Here is a 26,603-nt window from a genome sequence, read left to right on the forward strand (position 1 = left end):
TTGACTTTAAAGTGGGACTGTTTGCATGAACTTTAATTCACTGACAGGGGTATGGTAAGCCCTACTGCTTCTCCAGTTCTGACTGCAACAATCTGAATGCATTGGGTGCTAAATAATGTACATGTATACTTAAGACTCTATGCATAACTATGGTATTGAGTAGCAAAGGTTACATTTCTGTTTTCTAGCATATAATGTACATTTACACAAATATGTTGAGTCTCTAGGAGCACAATTTGTTTAGTATTAATACTTTAAAATATCAGATTTGTGATGCCCAAAACACGATACATGGAGTTTATACATTCTCTTGACATGATTTAGCTCCTTTGGGTGCTTACTTTTCCCAAACCAAATGTACCCTAGTAGGTTTATTTCTGCCTAAATTGGCATGTCGCTTTGTCTTTTTCAAAGACTCATCATTGTGGAATCTGCTGCAACCAAATCCATATTTTGAGCATAACAAACACATTGTTAAGTTTGATTGCTGCCCCATTTGCAATTTTTTTATCATCATATCTCCTAAGATCTTGGAACATAAGTGGAACATATGTAAGAAATAGACTTTTAGTTTGCCATCAGAAGGGCGAGGATATATGCTAAAAGGCATAATAGTTACTTAACTGTAAGCCCCTGAATTCACATCTCATCCATGGCCAACTCCTTCTTACCAATGCATAGTAGTCCCCAGTGTTTGACAAGATAGTTTTAATAAGCCATGACTTGCAAGTGTGTGTGACATATTTCACTGCAGCATACAGAAGAAAAGCTTAAATGAAAAGTATTGAGATACTTTTACTAATGCACAAAGCCGCGCTTATGTTAATAGTATCAGTGGCTGCCTCCCCAAATTTATTGAGATACTTTTGGTACATAATGTTGTAATTTAAGTGGAAAAAAAGCAAAAATGTGGATTATTGGATCTCAAACTGCAAACTACTGTAATTGAAAAATTATCAACCAGTGCTGTACTATTTTTAAGGTTTATTAAATTAAACAGTATAAATGTTACAAATGTTTTCAAAGCAATAATTCATCTAGATAGTGCAAACAGTGCCAATATTTTTAATGTCTTATTACTGTGTGTCAGTAACCACATTTTATAGCTCTCTGTGTTTTTTTATGCAATATATTACTTTAAATTGGCTTCAAAAATCATCATTAGGAGTAAAATTCACAACTTCAATTTAAAGTTATAAAACTTGGCTGAACTATCCATTTGGACAGTATATTCAGAGGAGCTGTGTGTAACTACTACACTTTACATTAAGCCGAGCAAGGGTTCAAAGCAAGCAGTCAGTACAGGGAATAAATTAGCCTGTGGGCAAATCTCAATCATAGACACTTAACCAACCCTTCTTTAGCTGAAATAGCAACAGATTTATTTTAGCTACAATAATTATCTTGTATAATCTCTCCCAAAATCTGACACATTGACTTCTGAGCATATTTCTTCAAAACGAACATTATTATGAGGTTACCATTCTACAGCTCTACTGCTTATTTGGCAACAAGTTTAAATAATATCTAAAAAACATATCCATGCTCAATAGACAGTCAACAATGTTTGTGGAACGCTGCACTATAATCCCACCACAATCTATGTACTAATGTTTTTTATTGCTTGTAAATACTCCTCTTTGGAATATTAAAGTGCAAAGTGATTTTATTTTTTAAACATGTCACACTTACCTGCTCTGTGCAATATTGCACAAAGCAGCCCTGATCCTCCTCTTCTCCATACCCTCACTGGTGCTCCTGGCTCCTTCTCTTCTCCGTGTGCCACCATAGGAAGCCATTTCCTATGGTGGAACACATGCAGGCTTGATCTCAAGCCATGCTCTGTGTATCCATTGACACACACAGCCAATGGACGTATGTTGCTCTCACTAAGTCCAGTAAGGAATGAGCGAGAGAGCATCTCTGGATCAAGATCGAGCTCAAGTAAGTATAAAGGGGAGGGGAGAATTAATTTATCATGAACGCTCTTAATAATTAAAATCAGGTTCATATTCATGGACAGACATTTTTTGAAACAAAGCTCCAGACAGATATAAAGGAAGCACAAATGAATGCATTAACTAATAAAAATATTTAAAATACATCTACTATGGGGTTGGTTAACTAAAACCAGAGGGTGAAAAATCCGGGGTAGCTCTAAATAGAAACCAATCAGCTTCCAAGCTTTTTTAAAGCCTAATTAAACAAACTGATGTTAGAAGCTGAATGGCTAAAATGCACAGCTTCACTCTCCAGTTTTAGTAAATAAACCTTTATGAGTACTAACATTTAACACTTGACTTCTTATCAATTTCCTACAGCTTCTATACAGCAGCAGTCTGACACAGAGAACAAGGGTCAACACTAGAGGTCAATGGGATCTTGCTGCATTAACATGTGCTGACAAAGTTTATAGAGGAATCAGAAGGAGGTTATTCTGATACTGTCTCATTCTCTAATCACAGCTGGGGGTAGGGAGGTAAATTGGCCGTACTGCCTGAACAACGCAGAGAAAAGTGAGGTCAACATTGGCAGGTAACATTTTCCAATAAATGTATTTCAACTGTATATCTAGATGTTTGTCTGAAGCTTTGGCTTTAAAGAAGACTCAAACCTTTGCCAAAATATAACCATCCCCCCACCACAGTTCCTTAAAATAAACTAAAGAAAGAAGACTGTGGCAGATTCAAGGTGCTCCTGGGACAGAGGAGTGGGATGCACAAGCACTGGCAGCTAAGGCAGGGGCAGCCAATCAGTGTCCTTCCCTGCACATAGATCCCACCCCACACTATGACTCCTTCCTGCTGGTATCTGAAAGACAAAATACGCGACAAGCTGAGTGTTACAAAAGTTTTGGTGATAGCTTAGGTAAGGGAGCAGTGGTGTGGGTGGATGGTTAATTTCTTGATCTTAGATCTTCCGCTAATGGCAAATCAATTGATAAGCAATTTATTGTTATCCACCACAATGTATACAGTATGAAAATATCATCCCAGTCAATTTGGTGATGAAAGACACATTTTGCATGCCATTCTCACCATAACCACCTCACTGTATAGAGCAGCCCCATCTAAAAAAAAATCTACACATAAGGGGAGAATTAAAGGAGAAGTACAGCCAAAGCTATCCCCTATCGTCTGTAAACTGACCATGGTATATCATGGCTGCTGAGCCTTGACACCGTGATCAGGCTGTGTGCCTCTGTCAGCTGCAGCCCTGCTCCCTGCTCTCCTCTGTCCTCATCCCCCTCCCTTCCTGTCAGCTCTGTCCACTCCACAATCCTCCCTTTCTGGTGCAATCAAATCTATACTATGATCATGCCACCCCCTCTGTTAAACATGCTATGTGCCCCTATGCTTGTGCTGTATAAAAGAAAAATGCAGATTATAATGTATATCAGAGCGGCTCCTGGTGCTCACGTATCTCCTCATATCTCTCTCCTCCCAGTTGACATCAGCGGGAGTGCTCAGCTGTCAGCAGGAGAGAGCCGAGGAGTCAGGTGAGCACCGGGAGCCACTCTGATATATGATATAATGGGCATTTTTTTTATACAGCACAGGCACAGAGATTATATAACAAAGGATGGCATGATTATATTATAAAGGGTTAACAACCACTTTAAGCTTTGACAATAAAACCTGGAAGCTGGAGCTGGTTTCAGTGCAAAGCTTCACCAGATTTTGCACTCTACAGTTTTAGTAACTCAACCCCATAGTGTTTTTCTATTAATGGAAACTCCGCTTCCGACATAATCAAGGAAGAGTGATCCCACTTAACTTTTTACCATGTATCATTTGTTGTGGCAAATCTAAATTTGGCCATAACGTGTTGTTGCTCAGCTCAGAAGTCATAAACCATAGTTGCCCAGAACTTAGGATTTCTGCTTACGCCCTACAGAATCCCACCAGTTTGTCATTATAAAAATATTCTATTTTGAATTTGATTGATTTAAAATAAGGATAGATTTTATTAAAGTATGAGTAAAGTATTAATAAAATTATGCACTTGTACTCATTTTGCAGCCTCTGAAATATGTCAGCATAATGGATTTCCTTTATTAAACTAGATCCTGTTTGTAGCAGTATGACCAGGCTCTCTGTTTGCATCAATGTTTGCTGAAAATAAGTCGCAGAGTCAATCAGGTGAGTGTGACTCTTCAGACTTGAGGAATTGGAAAGTGGAGACAAGAAGGTGTTTCAACCAGCCAGAATCCCCTCAATATGGTGGGTCGGCCTTTGAGTTGCTGTTGAAAAACATGTTAAATTGACTTTGTAAAAATCTATTCCCTGCTATATTTTGGATTTGGTGTCAAAATCTCACATATCTTGGTTTCATGAATTGATATTCATCTGATACAGAATTTTTTAGGCAAAAACCATCATATTTTATTGTTCAACTCTATTTCAAATACTGAGGTAACATTTTTTACATGAGTCTTTTAATGTTCATGTAGTGATATCTGGCACAGGTGCACTTCTACTGTAACAGACGCACACAAAAAAATGCTCAAGGTTAACCACATATGGCTGCAGGTTTTGTCGTATAGGGTGAGGAAATGCTGAAACTACAATATTGTGGTTTCCCTTAACACCCAGATCTACTATATCAACAGGCAATCTTAAATTAGGATTTAAACTGTAAGTGAAGTGAGGCAGAAAACAAAGTATAATGGAAAAGAATAATCCATGGAGGGAAGCGAGCATGAATAAGTTAGGAACTGCAAGGCTCCAGTAGGACTTATATGGCCATGAGTTTTACTGCAATAAGACCATCAAGTTTAGTTAACCACTTCTGCACCAGCGATTGTAATTTTCTAAAAGACCACATTTTTATTTTTTTAATTTAAGATAACATACCTATTTGATTTGGGGAGAACTTCGCTTTTTTTTTTTTTATATATAATACCGAAGCAATATGTTTGTTTGGGGAGTGAGAGAGAAAAAAAAGACTCTCTTTTGTTGATATTGGGCTTGATTTACTAAAGAACTACAGACTATTCCCTAAGCAAAATGAACAGTTCATTTTGGAAACTGTATTATTAAAGCAGTTGTATATATGGGGAAAAAAAACCCTGTAAGGCAAAGGCATAATGAGCTAGTATGCAACGAATACTAGCTCTTTATGAAATGCTCACCTTAGAATGAGGTCCCCGTATCGCATCCAGGTCCACGCTGAGGGAGCTGACGACATTTTGCTCTCTGTGTTTCTTACGGGTTCATGGCTCCAGTGCTGTGAGTGGCCGGAGCTGCGATGACATCATGGCATGTGAGCGGGAATATTCTTTCTGGCAAGGTTCTCCCGGACCTTCAGCCAGGCCTTCACAGCGCATGTGCCGCTGACGTCAGTGGCTGCATGCAAAGTGACTATCTCCTAAACCGTACAGGTTTAGGAGATATTCATTTTACCTACAGGTAAGCCTTATTATAGGCTCACCTGTAGGTAAAAATAAAAAAAAAGGGTATACAACCGCTTTAATATAGTGAGAAGGTGAAGCTGTGTTCAGTATCGGTACCCAAACAGGTGCAAAGGAATATAAAAAACTGGATTTTTGCTAGCGCCTGACTAGATGATTGAAGCTAACAAAGTTTCATCTTATTTACTAAGAGAACAGCCCCCTATTCCTATTTTTATTTTACGAAAGAAGTTAAGAATCATCACACAATTGTGTAGTTATTCACTTCAATTAATAAATTATGTGCAAATAAAATAAGCAGGGATTTGCATTTCATATGACTGGATAACTAGAATATTCACATAATTTCTTGTGTAAAGATTCTCAACTTCTTTAGTAAATCAGCCTAAAAATCTTTGAAAAATAATAAGGTCTTACAAAACTAAAATTACATTTCTGGCAGTGTGAAGCTATTTTTATGTGGGGGGAAAAAAATCTTTATTCCTTTTATACTTTTTTTGACACAGCACAACCCAAAAAATGTAGCACAAAGACGTACATTAATGAAAACGCTTATACACAAATAGGCAGGCAAGTGTGTTCCCGGAGACCACCAAAATAAACAAAAATCAGAGGGGAGCTTAGTTTATTGCTCATAAGTAAGCTATACTAACCTTTCTGGCATCCTTGCCTTTTATCAAGCATAAATATATAACCACAGCAAGGTTACATATAGTTACATATAGTGATGCACCGAAATTTCGGCCGTCAAAACATATCGGCCGAAAATGCCCTTTTCGGCAATTTTCCGAAAGAGAAAAACGGCCGATAATGGAGTCGAAAATGGGGCGTGGCCTGGGTGACGTGACGCCCTGGTGACGCCCATCATAGCGCAGGAGAGCCACCTCCGCCGCCTTTTTGATAACAGCGCCGGGAACATCACAGCTTTCATTTCAATTGCTGTGTGTTCCCGGCCGTGCGCCGTCACACGCAGCCCCTCCCCCTTGTCCGGGCACTTAGATAGACAGATCATCCGCAGGATTGGACGGATGATCTGTCTATCAAAGTGCCCGGACAAGGGGGAGGGGCTGCGTGTGACGGCGCACGGCCGGGAACACACAGCAATTGAAATGAAAGCTGTGATGTTCCCGGCGCTGTTATCAAACAGGCGGCGGAGGCGGCTCTCTTCCCTGCACACAGTGCACAGGCTGGCTGCAAAATGGCACACAGGCTGCAATGGGACACACTGGCTGCAATTGGCTGACCATCTTCTGTACCACGTCCCCAGTCTCTGACCATCTCCTATACCGTGTCCCCAGTCTGACCATCTCCTGTACCGTGTCCCCAGTCTGACCATCTCCTGTACCGTGTCCCCAGTCTGACCATCTCCTGTACCGTGTCCCCAGTCTGACCATCTCCTGTACCGTGTCCCCAGTCTGACCATCTCCTGTACCGTGTCCCCAGTCTGACCATCTCCTGTACCGTGTCCCCAGTCTGACCATCTCCTGTACCGTGTCCCCAGTCTGACCATCTCCTGTACCGTGTCCCCAGTCTGACCATCTCCTGTACCGTGTCCCCAGTCTGACCATCTCCTGTACCGTGTCCCCAGTCTGACCATCTCCTGTACCGTGTCCCCAGTCTGACCATCTCCTGTACCGTGTCCCCAGTCTGACCATCTCCTGTACCGTGTCCCCAGTCTGACCATCTCCTGTACCGTGTCCCCAGTCTGACCATCTCCTGTACCGTGTCCCCAGTCTGACCATCTCCTGTACCATGTCCCCAGTCTGACCATCTCCTGTACCGTGTCCCCAGTCTGACCATCTCCTGTACCGTGTCCCCAGTCTCTGACCACCTCCTGTACCGTGTCCCCAGTCTCTGACCATCTCCTGAACCGTGTCCCCAGTCTCTGACCATCTCCTGTACCGTGTCCCCAGTCTCTGACCACCTCCTGTACCATGCATGCAGTCTCTGACCACCTCCTGTACCATGTCCCCAGTCTCTGACCATCTCCTGTACCATGTCCCCAGTCTCTGACCACCTCCTGTACCATGTCCCCAGTCTCTGACCACCTCCTGTACCATGTCCCCAGTCTCTGACCACCTCCTGTACCATGTCGCCAGTCTCTGACCACCTCCTGTACCATGTCCCCAGTCTCTGACCACCTCCTGTACCATGTCCCCAGTCTCTGACCACCTCCTGTACCATGTCCCCAGTCTCTGACCACCTCCTGTACCATGTCCCCAGTCTCTGACCACCTCCTGTGCCATGTCCCCAGTCTCTGACCACCTCCTGTACCATGTCCCCAGTCTCTGACCACCTCCTGTACCATGTCCCCAGTCTCTGACCACCTCCTGTACCATGTCCCCAGTCTCTGACCACCTTCTGTACCATGTCCCCAGTCTCTGACCACCTTCTGTACCATGTCCCCAGTCTCTGACCACCTTCTGTACCATGTCCCCAGTCTCTGACCACCTTCTGTACCATGTCCCCAGTCTCTGACCACCTCCTGTACCATGTCCCCAGTCTCTGACCACCTCCTGTACCATGTCCCCAGTCTCTGACCACCTCCTGTACCATGTCCCCAGTCTCTGACCACCTCCTGTATAAAAATATTTTTTAAAAACAGTCATTTTCGGTATCGGTTTCGGTTTTCGGCCTAGTGTATTTTTCATTTTCGGTATCGGTTTCGGCACCAAAAAACCCATTCGGTGCATCCCTAGTTACATAGTACAGGTATACCCCACTTTTAAGTACGCAATGGGGTTTATTTACTAAATATGGAAAGTGCAAAATCAGGCTCACTTCTGCATAGAAAACAATGAGCTTCTATCCCTAGCTTGTTCAATTAAGCTTTGGTAATAAAACCTGGATGCTCATTGGTTTCTATGCAGAAGTGAGCTGGATTTTGCACTTTCCAGCTTTAGTAAATAAACCTCATTGTGTACTTAAAAGTGGGGTATGCCTGTAGGTTCAGGTGCTTATCTAATAGTTTCTTGAAACTATCAATGCCCCCCCCCACTGGGACCACCACCTGTGGAAGGGAATTCCACATCCTTTCCACTCTTACAGTTAAGAACCCTCTACATAGTTTAAGGTTAAACCTCTTTTCTTCTCATTTTAATGAGTGGCGATGAGTCTTGTTAAACTCCCTTCTGCGAAAAAGTTTTATCCCTATTGTGGGGTCACCAGTATGGTATTTGTATATTGAAATCTTATCCCCTCTCAAGCGTCTCTTCTCCAGAGAGAATAAGTTCAGTGCTCACAACCTTTCCTCATAACTAATATCCTCCATACCCTTTACTAGCTTTGTTGCCTTTCTTTGTACTCACTCCATCTCCAGCACATCCTTCCTGAGGACTGGTGCCCAGAACTGGACAGCATACTCTAGGTGCGGCTGAACCAGAGTCTTGTAGAGCAGGAGAATTATTGTTTTATCTCTGGAATTAATCCCCTTTTTAATGCATGCCAATATTCGGTTTGCTTTGTTAGCAGAAGCTTGGCATTGCATGCCATTGCTGAGCTTATCATCTACTAGGACCCCCAGGTCCTTTTCCATCCTGGAGGTGTGGTTAAAAAACAACCTAGGGGTTAAAAAGAAGTCAATGTATATAATAAAAAGTATAATTTACACATTATCTGTACTAGCAAGACCAGGGCTGCTGTTAGAAACAACTGGGCCCTGTACAGACAACCCCCAAATAAACACAGTTAACTATGCTTCAGTTATGAATGAAGACAAGAAAGTTCATTCAGGAAAGGAAGGGGCTATTTACTGGACCCTTCCCCACTCTCCATCCTGAAGGATCTTATTGTGTGCTTGCAGCTACAATTGGGAAGGAGAGGGGGAAAGCCGGCAGCACTGCAGGGGTGGGGGGCACACAGGGGGGCCTGGGCAGCAAAAGAAAATGTAGAGGAAATTATCGGTAGGGCAGAGGGCAATTACTGGAACCAATCCTCTATATGGCTCTCTCTGCAGCAGCTGAAAGCCAGCAGGAGGGAGAGGAGTAGAAGCCAGCTTTCATCTGCTGCAGAGGGAGCCATAAATCAATCGATTTCAGTAATTGCCCCCCGTTGTGCCAATCAGCCCCCCCCTGCCCACATCCGATTCAACCAGATGCCTGGGCCCCCCTGCTGACCTGGGCCCTGTATAGGTGGGCTGGTGGTACTCTGTTATCCACAGCCCTGAGCAAGACTAAAACAGTTTAACCTTTGCAGTTACACTGAATGCTCACTAAAGATGAGCAAACAAAAAAATATTAATAATACAACATTTGAAGTGGTTAGTGTCAACTTTACAAATGGATACATTTGTAATTTAATATGTGCTTTTCATTTTAACCTGAGGCCTTCCATCATTTTCTATAACTGCAGAAAAACTCACATTTCCACTTTTTTTGCAGCAGTCCTCAGTCTGTACACAGGATTTTGCATAACCCCTATCACCCTATTCTTTTAATGAGCTCAATACTCTTATCAGAAATCTTCATAGATTTTAAAGTCAAATTACTGATATAATTGTCATCTTAGCTTTTTGTTACTGCAGGACTAAAGATTAAACAAAATAGGCTCACTTTATTGAGCTTTAACAGAAGCATAATTTAGACATGTGCCTAACTTTCAGATATTATTGGACTAAAAATAACACACTTTTTTTTAAAATAAATATTTTTCTCCCAGTGTTAGCTTTGTGCATTGAGTCCAGTGCATTCTTTCCTATTTCAATGCTGCAATTCATCATGTATCTATAGTAAAACTCTCCAACTAAGCATTCTTTCAGCAAAAAACAGTAAGCATGTTGTAATGATCTACATCAGTATCTACAGCACATAGTGAAATAAAGATCAGCAGTAAAATTGGTTTAAGTCACTGGAATGTATACAGAAGTCCTACCCAACTTGCTTTGAGTGGGGAAGGTTCAAAGGGGGTTGGAGGTGGGGGGACCATGTCAATAAGTGCCTTCTAAATAAAAGTGTTTCCTTAAAAAAATCAAGCTACTACAGTTTAAACTGAACTTCAGGTAAACAGCTAAAAATGTAGCTAAAATATATAAAGTATATAGGTGAGGTTTTTGTCGGAATTAGGGTTTAAACACTTCTGCCACAAATCACAGCTAGTTAATGATGTTATTTTCGCTTCCGCGGTTAAGTAATAAAGCTAGATCCCCTCTCTAAATAAAGCCTAGTAGCACGATCAGAAAACCGGGCAAAAAAATACAGCTTTCAAAGCGATCGTACGATAATCTTATCATTAGTACAAAGCTTTTGAGAACTGATCACGACAGTACGTCCAAAATTATCTGAAGGAACAAATACAAAAAAAATTTCCCGTACCAGATCGTAAGATTTTCCTTTAATCAGTATAGTTTTCGTCTGAAAAAAAATTGGAAGAACAAGACTGTGGATGCTTAAAAATGAAAGAATACATTACTATACATTACATCACTTCAGATGATATCCCATATCCCTGTTTACTGTGCTCGCTAAGATGCCTATCTAAAAGTGCAATATTTATTGATATTCTTGTAAAGTTTCTATATCCTGTTGTGAAATGATAGCCCTGCTTAGCTTTGTATCGTTAGCAAACAACGAGATTGAGCTATTTATCCCGTCTTTTATATCATTTATGAACAACAAACAGAATCGGTCCCAGGGAAAAGCACTGGGGTACCCACGTATTACTCCAGACCAGTCTGAGTACATGCTATTTATCACCACTCTTTGGACGTGCTCCTCTAACCAGGTTTCTATCCATGTACTAACCCTATGGTCTATGCCTACAGACCTCAGCTTGTAAATTAAGCATTTGTGGGGGACTGTATCAAATGTTTCTTGCAAAATCCAGGTACACCCCCATCCACAGGTCTTCCTTTATCTAGATGGCAACTCACTTCCTCCTGTTAATAAGTTGATTTGGCAAAAACTACCTTTCGTAAAGCCATGCAGATTACTAATAATGTTACTGTATTCATCAGCAAAATTTTGGATTTAAGTCCCTTATCATCTGCTCCAATAGTTTACATAATATTGATGTTAGGCTGACTGGCTTGTAGCTTCCAGGTATATATCTCGGCCCTTTTTGACCAGTTCCTACTGTTTCCCTTTCCACTTCCATTGCAAGTGATGATGTGCATGAGATTACAGATGGTTAATATTTTGAAAAAACATGCACCTGCAGTGTTCACAATAAAAATACATTTGATAACTGCATTTGTATATACATAACTGCATTAATATGCATTTATCGTATCTGCTCAGAGTTTTGCTTTATCCACTGCCCACGCTATAACCAAATTACGGCTACAGCGCGAGCCTTAACTGCTGGGAGGGCGTCAACAGATGTCCTCCTGTGCATGAACTGCCTACGCGCCCCCGCAGGGCATGCTCTATGATCACAGATTCAAAGAGACTTCGCTGATCACAGATCGGAGTAAGGGGCCGATCCCGGCCCCTTAGCACATGATCAGCTATCAGCCAATGATAGCTGATCACGTGATGTAAACAGAAGATCGGTGATCTGATCACCGGATTCTGACAGAGGGACATCAGTCTCGAACAGGGAGGCACTGCTGCTATGTAGTGCCACCTACAGGTGTATACCAGTGCCACCTATCAATGCCCACCAGTGCCACCTATCAGTGCCCATTAGTGCCTCATCATCAGTACCACCTATCAATGCCGCCTATCAATATCGCCTACAAGTGCCCATCAGTGCCACCTATCAATGCCTACCAGTGCCACCTATCTTTGCTCATCAGTGCTGCCAAACAGTGCCCATCAGTGCAGACTATCAATGCCCATCAGTGCCCATCAGTGCTACCTCATCAGCGCACATCAATGAAGAAGAAAATGAACCTGTTTTCAAAATGTTATAACAAACTATTAAACTGTTTTTTTGGGGGGTTTTTTTCTTCTTAAAACGTTTTCGTCTTTTAAATTTTTTTTTGGCAAAAAATAAAAAATCCAGCGGTGATTAAATACCACCAAAAGAAATCTCTATTTGTGTTAAAAAAAAAAAGATAAAGATTTAATTTCATTCAAAGCTGAAAATTGGCCTGGGCAGGAAAGGGGTTTAAGTGCCCAGTAAGCAAGTGGTTAAAGGTAAGTGTACAAAATACGTATGAATAATCTACTAATATATAAGAACTATACATGTAAATGGTATTTATATTTATTATTTATTACACCTTCCACCAACATAAAAAAAAAAAAAATCCCCACCTTGTAGCATACTATTTTGCTATGAACTGTAAGGCCGCGTACACACGCGCGGACTGTTCGCCCAACCTTGTTCGGCAAACAGTTTGTCAAACAGTCCGCTCAAAATTTGCATGAGCGGACTTGCCCACACACGAGCGGACTGTTTGACGAACAAGGTTGGGCAAACAGTTCGCTCAACTTTTGAAATGAACGGACTCGCCCACGTGAGGAGGAGGCAAATCCGCCCATTTCGAGCGCGTGTACAGGTAGGCGGGGCCCGCGAAGGAGACGTCGCGGGCTCCGCCGCCTGGAATGGGCTTAAAGGGGAACCCCAACGCCGAAAAAAATCGGCGTGGGGGTTCCCCCCAAGTCCACACCAGACCCTTGTCCGAGCACGCTACCCGGCCGGCCAGGAAAGGGGGGCGAGCGAGCGCGCCCCCCCTCCTGAGCCGTACCAGGCCGCGTGCCCTCAACATGGGGGGGTGCCTTGGGGAAGGGGGGGGCCGCGCGGCCCCCCCACCCCAAAGCACCTTGTCCCCATGTTGATGAGGACAAGGGCCTCTTCCCGACAACCCTGGCCGTTGGTTGTCGGGGTCTGCGGGCGGGGGGCTTATCGGAATCCGGGAGCCCCCTTTAAGAAGGGGGCCCCCGGATACCGGCCCCCCACCCTATGTGAATGAGTATGGGGTACAATGTACCCCTACCCATTCACCTGTGAAATAAAGTACAAATAAAAACACAACACAGGGGGAAAAAATATTTTATTGCACAGCCGGGGGTCTTCCGTCTTCGGGGGTCTTCTCGCCGGACTCCTCCGCTATGTGTGTGTAGCTCTTTTGCCAGCGGAGGAGTCCGGCTTTCTTCCTCCCCGCCGCCGGCCTCTTCTCCCGACTTCGGGGGTCTTGTCCCCCTCTTCGGTTCTTCTGCCGGGCCACCGCGCCTGGTCCGGTGGCCCGGTCTTCTGTCGCCGTCTTCCGTTCTTCTGTCGCCGCCTTCGGTTCTTCTGCCGGGCCACCGCGCCTTCTTGTAGCTCTTTTACAGGCGGTGGCCCGGTCTTCTGTCGCCGTCGCCGCCTTCCGTTCGTGTTCTTCTTCTTGTTCTTCTTGTTCTTCTCCAGGCGATGTTGACACGTCGCTCCCTCCGGCCGGAATGCCAGAGCCGCCCTGCGCTGTGACTTATATAGTGACAATGGGGCGGGGTCACATGGTATATGTCACATGGGTTGATGTCACATGGTGACCCCGCCCCCTTACGATGTCATAGTCCCCATGTGACATCAACCCATGTGACCAACCCATGTGACATATACCATGTGACCCCGCCCCATTGTCACTATATAAGTCACAGCGCAGGGCGGCTCTGGCATTCCGGCCGGAGGGAGCGACGTGTCAACATCGCCTGGAGAAGAACAAGAAGAACAAGAAGAAGAACACGAACGGAAGGCGGCGACGGCGACAGAAGACCGGGCCACCGCCTGTAAAAGAGCTACAAGAAGGCGCGGTGGCCCGGCAGAAGAACCGAAGGCGGCGACAGAAGAACGGAAGACGGCGACAGAAGACCGGGCCACCGGACCAGGCGCGGTGGCCCGGCAGAAGAACCGAAGAGGGGGACAAGACCCCCGAAGTCGGGAGAAGAGGCCGGCGGCGGGGAGGAAGAAAGCCGGACTCCTCCGCTGGCAAAAGAGCTACACACACATAGCGGAGGAGTCCGGCGAGAAGACCCCCGAAGACGGAAGACCCCCGGCTGTGCAATAAAATATTTTTTCCCCCTGTGTTGTGTTTTTATTTGTACTTTATTTCACAGGTGAATGGGTAGGGGTACATTGTACCCCATACTCATTCACATAGGGTGGGGGGCCGGTATCCGGGGGCCCCCTTCTTAAAGGGGGCTCCCGGATTCCGATAAGCCCCCCGCCCGCAGACCCCGACAACCAACGGCCAGGGTTGTCGGGAAGAGGCCCTTGTCCTCATCAACATGGGGACAAGGTGCTTTGGGGTGGGGGGGCCGCGCGGCCCCCCCCTTCCCCAAGGCACCCCCCCATGTTGAGGGCACGCGGCCTGGTACGGCTCAGGAGGGGGGGCGCGCTCGCTCGCCCCCCTTTCCTGGCCGGCCGGGTAGCGTGCTCGGACAAGGGTCTGGTGTGGACTTGGGGGGAACCCCCACGCCGATTTTTTTCGGCGTTGGGGTTCCCCTTTAAGCCCATTCCAGGCGGCGGAGCCCGCGACGTCTCCTTCGCGGGCCCCGCCTACCTGTACACGCGCTCGAAATGGGCGGACTTTCCGAGCGGGAACAGTCCGCTCATTTCGAAAGTACAGCGGACAGGCCCACACACGGGCGGACTGTTCGCTCAAACACAGTTTCAGCGGACAGTTTTTCGGAATTTCCGAAAGACTTTGTCCGTCCAACTGTCCGCTGAAACTGTCCGCTGAAAGCCCACACACGGGCGGACTGTCCGCCCAAACACTGTTCAGCGGACAAGGTTGGGCGAACAGTCCGCCCGTGTGTACGCGGCCTAAAAGGTACAGGCAGTCACATTCCATCTCTCCAATGCATTAATAGGGAAACGAAGGTGTGGAAAAGGTACTACAATTTTACTTTAGTATATTGGAAATGGTATAGCGGAAATAATCCTGTAAACACAAGGCAATTTTCTAAATACATATTACTGCTGCTGTTTGTCTTATTAAATAATTAGTGTTATTTTTCTAAAGAGTCATTAACAGCTGGTGTGAAGGAGTTTAAGTAGCAAAGAAAATTGTATAAATAGCTAGTATTTGCTCTGCGGGCCAGAGAAGGCTGTGCTCATTATACACAACCAGTAAAGCAACAATATTATGTATTTTTAAAAAGGAAAAAATCTCCAGGTTTAAAATCATTTAAATATAATAATGTATGATTAATAATAAATAATTATAAGAAACCTATCATCAGGAAATATAAAAAGATGCCACTGTTGACATCTTCTTCAGAAAATTCTAGTTGCTGACTGTCCTGCTGATCTTTGTGTTTCAATACTTTGAATCACTATCAGGAAGCAATGGTGTACACAAGGATCTCTAACTTAAGTCGGCCATACGTGCATCGAAATTCTGCCAGTTCAGCAGGGACTGGATAAATTTTGATCCATATATAGAATGGCTGGTTGTTTACTGAACAACTTGTCAGGTTTTTTTCCAAACATTTAATGCTGCCGTCTAGTCGGAAACATTGATTATTGTATTCTGCCGGCATGAAAGGTTCCCCAACAACAGAACACAATAGCGCTGCGGGAAGGATTCCCCCAGCAGTACAGAGTGTGTTGATGGGGGAATTGTCATTTTTTTTTTGGTTCAACCTTCTGGTTGAAGGAAAAAAAATTTATCATGTAGTGTCTGCCTTAGAAAGTAGTAAAACCAGGGATCCAGCATGTTTATTCAAGTATATTTAAAGCCTCAAATATTTGTTTTATTGTTCGAGCCAGGAGTGATTAAAACACCTGTCAGATATTTTTTGATACTGGGTAATTGTGAGGCGATTTCCCATCCTGTCCTACAGACAGAAAAGGTTGAGAGAACAAATCTCTCCAGAGTAAGAAGAAATGTCATCTTATACGTTTTCCCCGAAAATAAGACTAGGTCTTATATTAATTTTGTCTACAAAAAACACACTAGGGTTTATTTTCATGGGATGTCCTAATTATTTACGGTATGTACAAAGACGATCTTAAAGTGGTAAAATATTTTTATAACAGGTCTACTGGGCCCTCACATGATCTTCTCTTCTTCTCTACTCTGAGATCCCTGCTGACCTCAGCCCGCTCCAAGCTCTGAAGAGGGAGGGACCGCAGACATCAGCCGGAAGGAGAGAAAAGCCGAGATCCCCGCTGATGTCAGCCTGCTCCGAGCTCTGACGAGGAAGGGGCCACAGATGTCAGCCGGTAGGAGAGAAGAAGACCTCTGGGAAGGTCAGCGGCTGCTGTAAATATGGGACTTTTAAATACAGTTGCAAAGAGACCTTATACCAGTTTTACAAAAAAATGTATGAACTTTTTTTCCGGGAACTTATTTTTGGGGTAGGGCTTATATTGCAGCCCTTCTGGATGATGAGGCTAGGCCTTTTTTTTCGGGGTAGGCCTTATTTTCAGAGAAACAGGGTAGTTGTCATCGGAACAGGGGTCCCAATTGGAGAGACGAGAAATCATAATATAATAAAAGCTATAAAGTAAGAACTATATTATTGGAAAAAAATATATACCGTATTTTCCGGCGTATAAGACGACTTTTTACACTAAAAGCAAACAGCCAAAAAGTGGGGGTCGTCTTATACGCCGGGTATAAAGCAAAGCCGTCTTGTATGCAAGCCGCCCGCTGCATAGCATCCCTCTGGATGCTTACTGAATGTGTGGTAATACTGTATACACCGCTGAGCCAATCCTGGCAAGTGATGTATTCTATTCGAGAATACAAAGCCTGCTCGGATTGGAGTAACCACCTCTGCCAATCCGAGCAGGCTACATACGGTAGCCTGCTCTGATTGGCTTTGAGAGTCAGAGGCGCGGGCTGATGATGTTACAGCCCCTGCCAATCCGAGCAGGCTTTGTATTCTTTAATAGAATACATTGCTCGCTGTGATTGGCTTAGCGCTACTGAACATACAGCATTACCGCACATCCAGCAGGCTGACAGACTGATCGGAAGGGGGTCGTCTTATACGGCAAGTATACCACAATCCAACATTTAAAATGGAAGATTAGGGGGTCGTCTTATCTGCCCAGCAGCCTTATACACTGGCAAATATGGTATATATTTTTAATATTTCTTTTACATTTAATATTTAATATACAGATACTTGTGCACACAGCACAGAAAGTAGTGAACACCCCTGTCCTAATATTTAAACTGGACACGATACAACACTACTTTTATCTTTGATCATGCATGGAATAAAAAGCTGAGAATGCTGCTGAGAATGCCATAGAATGAATGTTGCAATCATCTAAATAACTGCATGTTTTCATTGGACTGCGTGGAGGATGTAAAAAACGTTACAGTTTTACTAATTATGGTTGTGGAATCCTCCTATTGTGTTAATACAGGTTAAACAAAAAATATATTTCCTAAAAATGTTTCCTAAAATTTGTGTGGAAAAACATAAAAATGTAAATTTCACTACTTAAAGCGGAACTTCACCCAAAAGGGCAAGTTCTACTTGTCTGAATACCCCCACCCCCACCCTCCCTCTTCCTCCTCCTCTTTAAGTTTAAACACTTATTTTTTTTTTTTTTTTAGGGAAAGACTTTGAAACTGCAAGCAATCAGAGCCAGCTTTCCAAAGTGAACATGCCGATGCCTGGACACAAAGACAGTTTGGGTGTGGACTGTGCTGGATCCCTGGACAGGTAGCTGTCCTATTAAAAGTCATCGCCTACAGTATGTGTAGCTGCTGACTTTTAATTTGTTTCTAGAGTGAAGAACGCTTTAACCAAACTTTTTTTTGCAGTGATCTTTTCCTCTTAGTCCTATTCCTGTCAGCCAGAATGGATTTGGCCTCACTGGGAAAAAAAGATCGCCAGAAGAGCTTCCTGTCTAGTGGACACCATAGGAAGTGGGCCCTCTGATTCCCTCTGTCTTAAATTGTATTGTATTGTATTGTAATGTCTACCCCAACGTTGTAAAGCGCTGCATAAACTGTCCGCGCTATATAAATCCTGTATAATAATAATAATAATAATTCAAAACTGAGCAGAAATTCCACCTATGACTGTTAGAACTGGAAGAACTGTCCCTTTTTGCAAGATTTTCTGGTGGCGTCTGTAAATTTTTGGATTCCTCCTAACTTTAATGGTCCCCAAAGACAAATAACACACACAGATAGCAATAAGAATCTTACCGAAGTTCTAACACTAAGCTGAACCACCTATACACTATTGGCACAATTACACTGGTTGTATAAATTAAAAAAAAACTATAGCTATAAATGAGGCATTTGGTAATAACAATAAGCGATATTAAAGTAGATTTCCACTGGTTTTCTTAAAAAATACCATGTATTATTTTTATTATCTGTACCATAAAGTGCATAGAGTGCATTTAATAGGGATAGTGATTTAATATGAGAGGGTCATTGACAAACAACCCCACCGCTTTTTAAGGAGAAAAGAAGATGGCATTTATGGACTATGAGGAGTAGCATCACAGGACAAGCAGGTTAGAATTAAATAATACTGCGAATTTTATGCTCAGACATTCAATTTGAACAAAACTACATTTTAATTTAAGGGTGTAAGTGAAGAACCAAGAAAGCTTAAGTTGTCATGTAAATTGTACATTTGCTATAATTCACTCCTGCTAATAAAAACTGCAGCAAAAACATACGGCTTTTTCTAGAAATATAATTTCTGCTTGATCTTTATTTGATTTTGCCATCTATTTGTTTAACGCCTGTATGAGAAATGTCAACTTCCATTTAATTATCCTTCCATCTCCTTAATTATCTTCTATTTCAAAAGATGATACACAGTGCAGTAATTAAAGTGGAGAGTGGTGGGTGACAGCCTCCTACTGTGCAATCCTCAAAGTATAGCAATTAGCACATCCCAACAAGAAAATCTTATTAACACATACTTTGAATATCAGGAGTACTTGTCTACACGCGTTTCATTTATCATTCAATAATTAAGCAATTAGTCTTTAGCTTGCATCTGAAAATTAAAAGTAAAATGCAAAATCATGACAGAATTAACCCTCTTACATGCAAAAAAAGTAGTTTTGAAGATAATAGCTATATATTATATAAATCAAAAATAAAGCACCTCAGCATTGAAGAGTCTCAGGGTACACAAACCAAAAAGTTCAATTGGGGTCTCTTCATAGACAGCACTGCATTAAGTGAATAGGGGGTGCTCAATATCAATCATACTGGAAAATGTCACCTTGGGATGTTATAATAAGTACTTTGTATGGTTTACAACTTTTTGGAACATCTGCCCAACCTTCCCAAAATTTATCTTGTCAGGAGAACATTACACTATGGCAGTCAGGCTTTTAGAAAATAGGAGTGGATCCTGGCACTGCCATGGGAACATCAGCCCGTCTAAGGGTAGCCTAAACTAAGGATAGAAATTGGCACTTGACTGATTGCTATTATTAACTGCTGTTATTCTAAGAAATAACCCTTAGATGCCTAAACTTCAATTCCATGCAAAGCAGTAACGACAAAACTACCTAAAGCCCATAGCTCATGACAGAGGTGGCAAAGATGGAATGAAATTCAGCCAGGTTAGCAGGGACCAGATGAATTTTGATCCATGTTTGGCATCTACAGATTGATTTCTCTTCAACCGCCCTGTTGGATAGAAGTCGCTTGATCAGTGGCTGCAGGGCTGATCTGTATATTCTGACAGTGGAAGAGTCCCATGCTATCAGAATGCAACTGCACAGTATTGAGCCATGGCTAACTTTAATGTCAAACACTGAATCTCTGCCCACCCCTGGCTCTAATCTCCTGAAGAAAAGAGCTGTTATCTCTCAGGTAAAGAAATTTAGCATGGTGAAAGGGAATTTCTCTAGATGCTTGTCAGTAGTTTTATCAGCACCCATGGAGCAAGCATACATGTAATGCCCCTAAAATCTGGGATGTGTAGCCCTGTGATCTAATATAGCTCCCATTCATAGACCTCCCATTCAGTGGTATCATTCAAAGCATATTGTGGAGGTGAATGGGAGGAAGATTTCAACAATCTGGAAAAGCTTAAAGGGGTTGTAAACCCTCTGTTTTTTTCACCTTAATGCATCCTATCCAACAGGAAGGACGCGCTGTCACTTTTCCCGGGGTTCTCGGCACTTCATTGGATAGATTGATAGCAGCGCAGCCATTGGCTCCCGCTGCTGTCAATCAAATCCAATGATGCGGGCGCCGGAGGCGGCGCAGAGTCATACATTCAGCAGCTATGGACGCTGAATGCTGGACTCGGGATCGTGCCCGCACGGTAAACCCCCCCGGGAGATCGCCTCTCCTAGGGGGTTATCTGATGCTGGAAGGAGCCGAGAGAGTTGCCGAGGGACCCCAGACGTTGGTGTTCGGGGCCACTCTGTGCAAAACGAACTGTACAATGGAGGTAAGTATGACATGTTTGTTATTTTTTTTTTTTATATTTGAAGCTTTACAATCACTTTAAACTGGAACAAGCTTTGAAATTGAAGTAGGAGTAAACTGAGATCTTAAAGGAGCCCATAGTTCAGATTTAGTTTAAACTTGTGCCATGACACAAATTTGACCATTTTCCATCAGAATTTACATCACACAAAATTTGAGATCTGGTTTTCAAAATTTCCGACAACAAAATCCATTTGTGCAAATTCTGATCGTGTGTACACAATTCCGACGCACTGGCTATTGAACTTCATTTTTTTCTCGTGTGTACGCGGCATTAGTCCTAACAGTGAAGCAATACATGAACATAGACATACTTACTGACAACATTGGCTTGTCCTGTAAATATGGTATATTGAAGTTCATAGGAAACAACACTGAATTCATCATCAGATGTCCAGTGAACAGTAATTGTGTCGTAGGATGCTGTGCAGAGTTCTTCCCTGATGATTGGAGGACTGGGAGCTGTCAGAAGACATAACAATAACAAACATTACCATTTACATAGCTCTATTAACATAATAATAAGAACAGTAATGGAAACTTGTACACATGTACTGGGAGAACTACAGATTACATTACTGACCTCCATCTGAAAATAATAACTACCTGGCCACCTCTGGCTTTAATGCCTTTATTAACTGACCTGGAACAAGTATGCATCAAGTAAAGTCAGATGCCCCTGATTACATCATGATCATGTATTATGAAACTAGTAAGGCAGAGTTTATGTCCAGCGATACCACTCATCTGCAGATATTTATGTGAGAACCTTTTTATCCACTTGTTACATTGTATTGGACCTGTGGTCACTTTTAATGGCGTTTTACTCCCTTCCTGATCAGGGCATTTTTTGCGATATGGTACAGTGTTGCTTTAACTGACAATTGTGTGGCCGCGAGACGCTGTACCCAAATAAAATTGATGTAAAAAAATGTTGAAAAGAAAAAAAAACTATATTTTTTACTTTCTGCCTTAAAACATACCCAATAAAAAAAAATTTAAAAATCGAATTTCTTCATCAATTTAGACCAATATGTAGTCTGCTACATATTTATGGTAAAAAAAAAATCCCATCAAGCGTATATTGACTGGTTATTGAAAAGTTATAGTGTCTACAAAGTATGGGATATATTTAAGGACTTTTATTTTTTTTGTTTTTACTAGTATCGGCGACAATTAGCTATTTTTAGCAGGACTAGTGCTAAAAGTGGGGACCAGTGACACCAATACAGTTAACAGTGCTAAAAAAAATGCATGGTCACTGTATAAATGACACTGGTAGGGAAGGAGTTAACACCAGGGGCGATCAAGGGGTAAAGTGTGCTCCTAGGGAGTGCTTTCTATCTGTGGGGAGAGTGGATGCACTGGATGAAAATAGAGATCCGTGTTTCTGCTTAGAAACACAAGATCTCTCTTTTCTCCTTCCTGACAGAACAGCAGTCTGCCTTGTTAACAAAGGCAGGCCCCATTCTGCCTTTCCTCCGAATGATTGGTGGGTCCCCCCAGATGGCCTGCACAAAATCATGTACAGGTACTCGATTTTGTGCAGCTGGGCTGCCCTGCCACAGTATATGTGGTTGGCGGTCTGGAAACGGTTAAAGTGCAACTGCATCCAGAATTTTTTATTTTTTTGAATGGAGAAGGATTAGAACACATGTCAGGGTTTTATTACTGTCTGTGCTTCCAATAGTGAGAGTCATCCTCTCTGTATTTGTCCTGGTGACCAGAACAGGAATAGAGTGAAAATCTCCCAATGGGGACACTGGTGCTGGTGATAACTAAGAGGGAATTGCCCTCACTTGGGAGACAACTTCCTGTTGTGGCTATGGAACAGGAAGTGAATGGAAATCTCCCCAATGGGACACAGATGGAAAAAAAATAGGAGTTATTATCTTCTCTTCTATCCAAAATGAAAAAAAAAAAGTTTTGGCTTTGGTTCTATTTTAATATCTTTCTTGTAAGGTAATGTAGGTGTAACTGTAATCAGTTAGTAATGAGATACACAGATCTTCTCATTTGAATGTACCCTTGGATTAGGCAACATCTCTTATCCTGTCCTCGTGACAAAGTGCAGCCCAGTGAAGTGAATCATGATTAGCTTACATCATTTGAATGATTAAATTAATAACAGCTGACCGCCAGTTTACCTGTGAGATAATCAAGACATTCTAGCATCTTCTTCTCCCTGGAAAAATCTAAAGCAAATGTGTCAAACGTGTCATTCAGGTTGATCTCTGGGATTAGCACTTGAGACGATGCTGTTGCCATTGAAACTCTAAAACGACAAAACAAAATGATTAATACGTAAAAATAATGTTACCTATACACAGAATAATGGTGATGTAATGTTCCATTGTTTAAGGAAACATTTTCTTTATATCTGGCTTATATACTCTGGGTCAGGAAACTTATATTAGCTGAAAACACAGAACACTACCGTAAGGTAATTTATATTGTAGAACTTTTTCTTAGCAAACCACATGTAAACGTAAACTCGCTATTAATCTGCTATCGCAAATCACAGCATGAAACATCTGCACTTATAACGTATATACAAAGTAACGCACCAGATGGTAAGTATACGCCTATTACACTTTAAACATGTAGAACTGTATTAGCTTTCACTATGACCTTTGCTAGACTATTAACAAGACACGTTCATTTTTTTTATTTTTTTTGTAAAGATCTTATTTGGTATTTTCAATAGAGGTAGAGTGGAGAGAATAACTGCTATTCTGGCAGCCCTGGGATATGCCAGAAGGGCTGCTTGCGATTACTAACATCTTTGGGCTAAAGAGCTGTCTTGCTTCATAGTGTTATCTAAAGCCAATGGTTTCTTTCATTTTGGATAAAACCCGCATTAGTTTCTGTGTCCCATTCAATAGATTTCCCATCACTTCCTGTCCTACAGACATAAAAAGAGGGAAAAGGAAATCTTTGTAAAGTGAAATAAATTTGCTCTGACGGTTGTCACTGAAACACATTGAAAGGATTTACCTCTACTTCTGTTGTGGCGACAGCAAATTTTGGCTTTCAAAACACTATAACCATCGCAACATTAACATTTCAGCACTTGAACATCAATTCATAAATATGACTGCTCAAATTAGTTTAGCAAAATTAACTCATTTATATAGTGAGTGCTGCTGCGTTCTGCATGCTAAAGCTGGCTGATGACTGCCCACAAATAAAATCTGATTGTTTTGGCAGGAATGACCAGCCCAAGAGAAGATCACAACTCACACGTCCTACATACATAAGGCCTCATGCCCACGGACATTTTTACAGCCACTTTTTTGAGTGTTTTTTGCAGCTTAAAAAAGCCTCTCCATGTTAGCCTATGGCCTCATGCACACCATGGCGTTTTTGAGCTGTAAGGGGCATAGGCGTTTTTAAGCTCCAAAAACAACTCAGGACCAGTGCGTTCTGAGGCTCCAGCGCTAGAGCTGTAAAAACGCCAGGAGCCGGTAAAAGGTGTTAAATTTAACGGGGCTTATTGCTGTATACAGAGCGTTATGCACCGCCTCACGTTTTTCTGTCTCTATTCAAAATCAATGGTTCCCTATGGGAGGCCATTGATTTGAATAGAAGTCTCACCAGAAGTCGGATCAAGATGATCCTACTTGCGGTATGACTTGTGTGCTGAGAATCTTGAAGGGGAACCCTGACAAAATTGTGCGTGAGGTTCCCCCTAAAATCCATACCAGATCCTTATCCGAGCACGCAGACTGGCAGGTCAGGAAGGGGGGAGCGAGCAAGCTTTTTTGCTGGGTCTTCTCCGCTATCTTCTGCTCTATTGCTGGGTCTTCTCCCCTCTCCGGTCCTTCTCTGCTATCTTCTGCTCTTTTGCTGGGTCTTCTGCTCTTTTGCTGGGTCTTCTCCCTCTGTTCTTCTTCTGATGTTGACTCAACGCAATCTCCCGTTGTAATGCTGGGTCCGCCGTGTGCATTATGGGGTGATGACATCACAAGGGGCATGTCTTCTAACTATGTCATCGGGTGGCCCCATGCCAATATAAGTAATTGCACACGGCGGTCCCAGCATTACACCTGGAGATTACGTTGAGTCAACATTGGAAGAAGAACAGAGGGAGAAGACTCAGCAAAAGAGCATCGTAAGTTGGATCATCTTGATCTGACTTCTGGTGAGACTTCTATTCAAATCAATGGGCTCCCATAGGGAACCATTGATTTTGAATAGACAAAGAAATGCGGCTGAAAGCTAGCGTGGCTAAACGGCCATTGATGCCAATGCAAAATGGGAACCAGATCAAGTTTTTAACGCTGCTTTTTTCCTGGCGTTGGTACTAGCTTTGCAGCTCATTTTTTAAAATGCCCTTGGGCATATAGCCTAAAAGGTGAAATCAAGATATCTTGGCTTCTCTTTGGTTTCTTTGCTGTTAAAAAAATCTCAGCACTCCATTCTTTCCCTGGCTCCCTACTCATCAGATGCACATTCTCTCTTTTGTGTCACCTTTCTGCCTACCTTCCTACTGGTTTCTGATTTATTCTTCTTAGATCTGTATAGACTATAAATTGCACCATTGTATGGATAATGGTGGGCCTAGTGGATACCCTGTTGTTGTAGGGAACCTTCCCAGGACACGTTTGCCCTCATGGTGTTATGAAAAGGCCTATCTCCTGTTATTATATCAGTTCTTGTTTCATACTGCTGCATTTTGTCTACTTTTGTAAGCTGACCTTTGTTAGCACTGTCAATGCTAGCCCCTGCGTGGGCGGAAGAATAGCATGTTAGCTACTTGTTAAACTGAAATAAAAATTACTGAAACAGAAAAAAATCCCAGCACTCCAAAAGTTCCAGTGAAGTGGAAGCTTTATCAGCCCATTTGTGAGTTACTCTTTCAAGGTCCTTCACAATCTCCTTATCATGGTGCAGGACAGTGACATATCCTGTGTAACTTGAAAACAGCTGATGGACATGCTATTAAAACCTAAGCTGCACTTGAATATTTGGAGTGCTAGCAACTTTTATAAAATTTCCATGGATAAAGCTAATTTTTCAATGCACAATATTACTATTTATTAATAAAGCACCCTGAACCCTTACAGAACCAATTAGGAAATAGATATCGCCTGCCTGGTCAGTATCCAGAATGTGAAATACTGGTAATTTAAAAGGGATTCTTCCTGCTAATCCTGGGATTTTTAATGACAGGTATCCCAGAGCTCAACCTCATGGAGGTATCATGGTCCCAAAGCAGAACCAGACCCTTTTACGAAGATATTCTTAAGCCCTAACTATTGTAAAACTTAAATGTGTGCTCAGTGGTCCACAGAGCCACCAAAGTACACTTATTTACTTTGTATAGACAGCCTATGCAGCACTCTGAACAATCTCATAGTTCATAAAATGCAAATGAAGGTCAGAGAGCAATGGTTCTCTTCAACTCTCTGCCTGGTTCTGTGCCTTGCTGGTCAAGTAGGGAAGAAGGTGCTCACTGCTAAACTACATTTACAAACTAGGAGAGCTAGGAGAGCAGTAAGTTCACTGCTTCTCAACTGCCCTGGAAATATGCAGTGTCCCAGGTCCATAAAATAAGATGGAGAGTTTTACAGTGCTCATCTAACCAACCCTTGTATAAATGGATCACTGAGTCTACGCTACGTGGGAGAGCCATTGTGCACAAATAGTATGTCTAACATTGCTACTGCTTATACCTCCAATACCTGTCAGAAGCTCTGCGATCCCTCCAACTGATAATCTTGAAACCCAAGCACAGCATGGAGTGACATGTCCACCCTGTCAAAGGGTGGGATTGTGGTCAGGAAGAGGCACCGGTTGGATAGCTTCCTCTCTGAAGGCCCCCCTTTAAATGTACCCACCTCCCGCAACTGTGGTTAAATCAGGTTAAATTAGCAAGTA

The 26,603-nt window shown here is 42.6% G+C and overlaps 1 protein-coding gene across 4 annotated transcripts in view; it reads right to left on the reverse strand.

The window, feature by feature from the left end:
• The window catches only part of MID1 (midline 1), a 631,257-nt gene that overhangs the window by 48,675 nt on the left and 555,979 nt on the right, over positions 1–26,603 (reverse strand). For all 4 annotated transcript variants that reach the window (XM_077480854.1, XM_077480853.1, XM_077480851.1 and 1 more), the window contains exons 6-7: positions 22,868–22,995; positions 21,039–21,182 (exon numbers count right to left, since the gene is read on the reverse strand). In XM_077480854.1, coding sequence (XP_077336980.1) covers positions 21,039–21,182; positions 22,868–22,995 — 272 coding nt within the window. The remainder of the gene's footprint in view (positions 1–21,038; positions 21,183–22,867; positions 22,996–26,603) is intronic.

The sequence above is a fragment of the Lithobates pipiens genome, unplaced genomic scaffold (genome assembly GCF_037356315.1).
Source record: "Lithobates pipiens isolate NorthernLeopardFrog02 unplaced genomic scaffold, aLitPip1_a1.2 Scaffold_16, whole genome shotgun sequence".
Taxonomy (NCBI): Eukaryota; Metazoa; Chordata; class Amphibia; order Anura; family Ranidae; genus Lithobates; species Lithobates pipiens.